The sequence below is a fragment of the Musca autumnalis genome, unplaced genomic scaffold (genome assembly GCF_047663935.1).
Source record: "Musca autumnalis isolate F117 unplaced genomic scaffold, ASM4766393v1 scaffold_5, whole genome shotgun sequence".
Taxonomy (NCBI): Eukaryota; Metazoa; Arthropoda; class Insecta; order Diptera; family Muscidae; genus Musca; species Musca autumnalis.
The window spans coordinates 130,931,479-130,937,742 of NW_027412088.1; the positions used below are offsets into that span (position 1 = coordinate 130,931,479).

At 37.6% G+C, this 6,264-nt stretch overlaps 1 protein-coding gene across 2 annotated transcripts; it reads left to right on the forward strand.

Annotated features, from left to right (window-relative positions):
• Nucleotides 1-639: 639 nt before the first annotated feature.
• LOC141387023 (uncharacterized) lies at nucleotides 640-5,709 on the forward strand. Of its 2 annotated transcripts, none has more exons than XM_073956096.1 (5): nucleotides 640-846; nucleotides 1,021-1,231; nucleotides 1,288-1,762; nucleotides 3,816-3,926; nucleotides 4,019-5,709. In XM_073956096.1, exons 2-5 carry the CDS (start codon nucleotides 1,061-1,063, stop codon nucleotides 5,626-5,628), a joined length of 2,367 nt encoding a protein of 788 aa, XP_073812197.1. In that variant the 5' UTR covers nucleotides 640-846; nucleotides 1,021-1,060; the 3' UTR covers nucleotides 5,629-5,709. The 2 variants fall into 2 exon arrangements, with proteins under 2 accessions (XP_073812197.1, XP_073812198.1); XM_073956097.1 differs by lacking the exon at nucleotides 640-846 and adding an exon at nucleotides 869-945.
• Nucleotides 5,710-6,264: the final 555 nt, after the last annotated feature.

The following is a 6,264-nucleotide window of genomic DNA, read 5'->3' on the forward strand; positions in this document are numbered from 1 at the left end:
GGTTAAAAATGGTAACAAATGGTAGAAATGGTAACCTCAGCCTGAGGTCCTCAGGTAAGTAAAGGAACACAGCTTTGATTTGTAACTTTGTATTGATATGGGTGTTCACACAATTATAATTATTGAAATATTTTTACTGTTGGGCAACAAATTGAGCTACGAACGGCGTCAATATAAATCCAATCGATTCAAAAAATTAAATCCTTTTTTTGCAATTCGCATTTTGATGTTTTAAAACACATTTGGAACACAAGTCCCGGTCCACACTAGAGTGATTCAATTCAATTCAGTTTCAACTATAAAGGCAATAAAAAACTAACAACATACTTATCAAATAAAGGAGGAAGTTTAGTCCAGTTATTTTTATTACATTCTTTTAAATCCATGATGTACATTAAATAATTTTAACATTCTAAATGGTATTAATAAATTAAATGATTAGTCATGAAATTTTACATTTCATACATTTCGTACATTTTCATTCCCTCCATCACCACTATTTTTTGCAACACCGCTAAAAAAATGGTGATGCATCCATGGATACATACAGGGCAAGGAGCAATTTACCAAGCACAAAAATATTATTCATTTTCAGACGTTTTTGAATTTTGTAAATATATATTTTTTAACGTACTTTAGTTGACTGCATAAAATGCAACTCTGTGTCTGTTTTCAAAACCAGCTGTTTTATTTTATTTTGCATCATGGTGGATTGATTGACAATGTGTTTTAAGTTTTTATTAAGCAATTATAAAATTTAGAAAAGGAAAGGGAATACACTTTTCTACAAAATATTTGTATTTAAATTTTGGCGGTAAAACTTTTGGAGAAATTAGCTGTGGCCAGGTTTGTTCAAATTCTATATTATTTCCTTTTAAAATTTCAATGTTGGCAGACATGACATGTGTTTTTTTCCATCCGTTGTCTGTCCAACAACTGTTTCAAGTACATTTTTCTAATTTGCTCGACCTTTGTAAAACACAGAAGTCGTTTTAATGAGAAGTAATATGAATATTTTAGTTGGAGCTGTCACATTTGGGGGGTTTATCATTGATGCCCAATGGAATCAGTGCGCTGCTATTTATGTGACCATGAATTTGTTGATGGCGAAGAACCCTGGCTGATGTTTGAGGAGAGATTACGGGAGGATGGACAAGTAGAATGTTCCTTAGCCGCACTGCTAGGGTCGATTTTACAGAAGGATTTGGATGAGACTTCTGCACATTCCACAGTAAGTTAAAGAAATTAAATTCCAAGTGTTTAAAATTCAGTTCAGTATTTTTAAAGTTGCTGTGCGATTCTTGTAATGCTGATGTGCTGGAGTACGAAAGTTTGGAGAAAAGATATGCACAGTTAAAGGAACGCATTCTTACATCCTACAAGGAGAACATGACAATAAACAATATAAATAGCATCGCAAACATTTTGAAAAATGGTGGCACTGTATCGAATCCAATCGAAGTAGGATTTGTTGGTGATTTAATGGAACAGCCATCAACTGAAATGGCTGGTATTTGCGATGCTGACTTAATTGAAGAAGTTCAGGAAGATGATTTTCCCGATGTAGAAACTACGGAAAATATGATTCCGAGCGAAGAATTGAGCCAAAAAGTAATAAGCGAAAACTTTGATTTTGCGGCGTTTAATGAGCACGTTGCTCAAAACTCTTTGCCTGGCGGTGTTTTGAACCTGTCAGATGGTCTTGTGAATATTACTGTTGATAATGCAATGGACGTGCAAAATATACCGTTGGATGGACGAGGTAAATACGATATAAATGTAGAAAGTGTGCGATGCTTCCCTTCTTAATAATACACATTTGAGTCGATAATAATAGGAATTTATGTCAATTGCAAATAAGGCTGTTTCTAGTTTTTGCAGTTAAAAATAAGGAGCAAGTTGAATGTTTTCATTAAGCACTGATCGGGACCACATTTTTTCACCGGTAGGTCTCGTCACCCTGATCACAAATATATATATATAACATTTATTGCGGATGTCCATATTTCCCGAGATATGGGCCTCTGAAGTTTCGAAAATTCCTTTGTATGTAACTTCGCTATTTTTGAACGTATAATGATAATATGGATACTATTGTAAAGCTTAAGGACTAGGGCTCTAGAAACAATTTTGTTTATACACCCAATAGAAATTCAGGTAAGGTATGAAGCAGCTATCGCAGCTACAAGGCTAAAGTCGATGAGCGAGTGGATCAGTAGTGACAACCAAACATACCACCAAAACATACTAAAGGTCACAACGGGTGAATCTATTAACCAAATAGTATCAGACCGCATTCCTGAAACAAATGCAGTAGCTCTGTGTGAAGTTTCAATACCAGACAGAGACATATGGATCGATGGAACTCTAGCACAGATTCCCGCTGGAAGCTGCGGGTTTACGGATGGGGCCGTGCTAGAGGGGAGAACCGGACTGGGTCTATATATAATGGAACCGGAAACGAAAGTCTCCCTCCGACTGCCGAACCATAATACGATTCTTCAGGCGGAAGTCCGAGCGATAACAGAATGTTTGAGCTGGTTTGACACTCACACAAAGCCTACCACTGCGAACATCCTTACGGACAGCAAAGCAGCCATCACGGCTATAACGGCCAAGACGGTAAAATCTAGAACTGTCTTAGAATGCATACAGTCTATCAACAACTACTCCCAACATGGTACGGTAAACATTATATGGGTACCAGGGCACATTGGGATTAGGGGTAATGAAATAGCAAACTCTTTAGCAAAACAGGCAAGGGAGCAACCTACAGTTAGCTTAGATAACGCCAAGCCCTTGAAGGCGACGCGCTTTGAGCTAAAGGCATGGGCAAAAGATGCACATATATCCCTCTGGAACAGAGAAGACAAGGGAAAAATCACAAAAATCCTATGGGGTAACCCAGACGAGGATAAAACAAAGGGATTACTTTTACAAGTAAAAAGGACATTAGCAGACTGACGGGCATCCTTACAGGACACCTGGGTCTACAAGCGCACCTGCACAAAATAGGTTGTGCTGGAAGCAGTGAATGCCGAGCATGCAGAGAGGACGACGAAACGTTGGAACACTACCTCTGTCATTGCCAGGCTTTCACGAACCAGAGAAAACAGCTACTAGGGAGCGACATTATACAAGGACTCGATTACATCAGGACAATCGAGCTCAAAACTTTAAGAGACTATGTCAACATGACAGAAATCCTAGACTAACGTCAAAAACAATAATCAGGAATTATAACTAATTTCAACACAAGTTTACAACCTCAATCCGAACCCGAAATTAGAGCGCACAACAGGCCTACCTAATGGCTTAAGTGTATGTCCACACGGACATGTGGTGATCCCGCATCACCCCTCTTTTCGACCTAACCTAACCTAAAGCTTAAGGATTATACTATCATATTTATACATTTTAAAATAGATAGACGGCCTTCGGACGGGGATTTAAGACTTTTTCTATGGACAGGTGCAAATCTCGGGAACGGCAACAAAATTTTCTTCAAAATCATACATTTTCTATAAATAGCCGGCCTTCGGCCGGGGTTTAGGACTTCCTCCTATAGACAGGTGCAAATCTAGGGAACGAAATTTGCTTTAAAATCATAAAAGTTTCTCTATATAGTCGGCCTTTAACAAGGGAATTTTCGGAACTTCAGAGGACCATAACTCTGAAAGTATGGACTTCCGCAATAAATGTTATATATATTTGTGATCAGGGTGACCAGACCTAGCTGTGAAAAAAATTTGGTCCCGATCCGAGCTTAAAGAAAACATTCAACTTAAGCCAAAAATAATATAATTTTTTTGCAGATATAATTATTTATGATGTTGGAGCTAAAGGAGTTCTCGAGAATAGTCTAAATGACAAGAATAATAGTGAAAATATTCAAAATGACAATCAACCATTTAAAAATGATGAAGGTAATAATACTTTCCCACAGTTGCAATCCCTCTTTTTTATTTTGAACAAATACAAAATCTCTTCAACAAATTTTAATTGGTTTTATATCTAGTTCCGATTACAGATGCTGACCTTAATTTCATAATATCGTCAAATGTTTTCAACGATAACAATAAAAAAGATTTCAATACAGATATGTTGCTTGAAAATGTGAATGAAGAGAAATCTTCTTCCGAAACCAAACATCCAAAGCCAGTTTGCAAACAAGAAGGCCAAGAGTGCATATGCTTGATTTGTGAAATCTCTCCAAAGTACACCATGGACTCTCTTAAGGAACACTTTCAAACGTTTCACAATAGCAAAATTCACATGTGTGAACAATGCCACGAAGGATTTCGAAGAAGGCAAGACCTGAAAAGTCATATGGAGACAGGTCATACCCTGGAGTGCGATGTATGTCAACGGACCTTTAGCACCCAGCGTTTATTGAGATTTCACAAACGTATGCATTACAACAATAACAAGCCATACGAGTGCTCAGTCTGTCAGAAAAAATACAGTTCAAAGGGTATGCTCGAGGAACATATGAACACACATACGGGTTACCGTCCATACAAATGTCCAGAATGCTCAAAAGATTTCGCGTCTAAATATACGCTCCAAATTCACCTGAAAATACATAAAGATCGCCCCAGACCATTCCATTGCGATCAGTGTGGCAAACGATTCTTGAACCAACAAAATCTAACTCAACATAAACGGTCGCACGTCCCCGGAAAGGCATTCGAGTGTGAAGTTTGTAATAAATCATTTACTACGCAGCATAGCTTGCAGGTTCACAAAATTGTTCATACTGGTCAACGGCCCTTCATTTGTCGTATCTGCGGCAAATCGTTTGCTAGAAGGCCTGAAATAAAGGATCACGAACGTACCCACACTGGTGAGAAACCGTATCAATGTGATCTTTGTCCTCTTGCTTTTGCACAGCGCTCCAATTTAACTAGTCACAAAAAATCGACGCATTTCAATGAAAAGTCGCATAAGTGTGATCAATGTCTGCGCTCATTCAAGCGAAAAAGATTGCTTGAGTATCATATCCAGGCCGCTCACACAGGAGAACGCCCCCACAAATGTGATATTTGTGGAGCAGGTTTCGTTTATCCCGAACACTGTAAGAAACACATGCTCATACACAGTGGTCAAAAACCCTATGCTTGTGAGGTGTGTGGGAAACAATTCAGTAGTCGAGACAACCGTAACGCCCATCGTTTTGTGCACAGCGACAAAAAACCGTATGAGTGCATGGAATGTGGTGCTGGTTTTATGCGAAAACCTCAATTGTTAGCTCATATGAAACAGGCGAAACATACAAATGATACCATCATTGTCAATCAACCACAATTCACGCAGCAAATTACCATGGACGAACAGGGCGGTTGCATTGGATCAGATTTTTTGGATGATGAAAACGATATCGATGATAATCTGCGAACTGATGAATCCGACGAGAGTCTACAGAAAATAATATTTAAACCTGACGATCTTTTAACTGGAGATCCCTCGGTTTCAAGCATGGAAGATAATCCTGCTGATGATGCGATAACTGTCGAGAGTCATCTTATTAAGGATGAATTGGGTGTCGTTAAATATTTACAATTTGAGGATTTGGAACGTGATGGTAACCAAACGTTGACGTGGGTCGACATCGGAGGCGATAATTAGATACAGGAATTTATTGTCATGAATTTTGAATGGTGTTATATAAAGGATGAATAAATATATGCGAATGAATTTTTGTATAAACATTGATTTTGATTATATAACTTACATAACTATATATCGGGGATGAGCACATTTCACCAACTACTTGTTGTAAATTTCGTATACTTCTCTTGTTGACAAATGATTCAGCGAAAATTCTTTTTATGATGAAACAAATTTCATAAAAAACTAAAAGGATAGAGTTATTTTTAATAGAGCTTCTTCCTGTTGCACCAATTCCACAATACTTTGTTTTAAGGATTCGCAGTTGCTTGATGGCAGCTTGTGGTCCATTGTGGTCATCCTGAATATTATATACAGCCCAATCATAAATATCATCTCACCGTGAGTTTTTTCACTCTTGCCTCCTCCCTTTTTACAAACATCATAACAAAACTCACGTTCGTGAGAAAAGTAGCTACCATAAGTGTAAAAAAGTGAAAAAGTGAGGCAATTTTCTGTCACTATAGAAAAAAAAATGTAATTATGGACATTGTATTTATTTGTGTTTTAAGTTGAAAGTAACAAATTAAAAAAGTTAGAAATTCTATATATCCATTCTACCATCCGTGTATCAATGAGGCAAGGAAGACCTCA

Excerpts from the sequence above, each read along its gene's own strand:
- LOC141387023 (XM_073956096.1), top strand. The coding sequence starts at position 1,061 with ATGGAATCAGTGCGCTGCTATTTATGTGACCATGAATTTGTTGATGGC. Across the intron at positions 1,232-1,287 it reads AGACTTCTGCACATTCCACA|TTGCTGTGCGATTCTTGTAA; the intron begins GTAAGTTAAAGA and ends GTATTTTTAAAG. Across the intron at positions 1,763-3,815 it reads TATACCGTTGGATGGACGAG|ATATAATTATTTATGATGTT; the intron begins GTAAATACGATA and ends ATTTTTTTGCAG.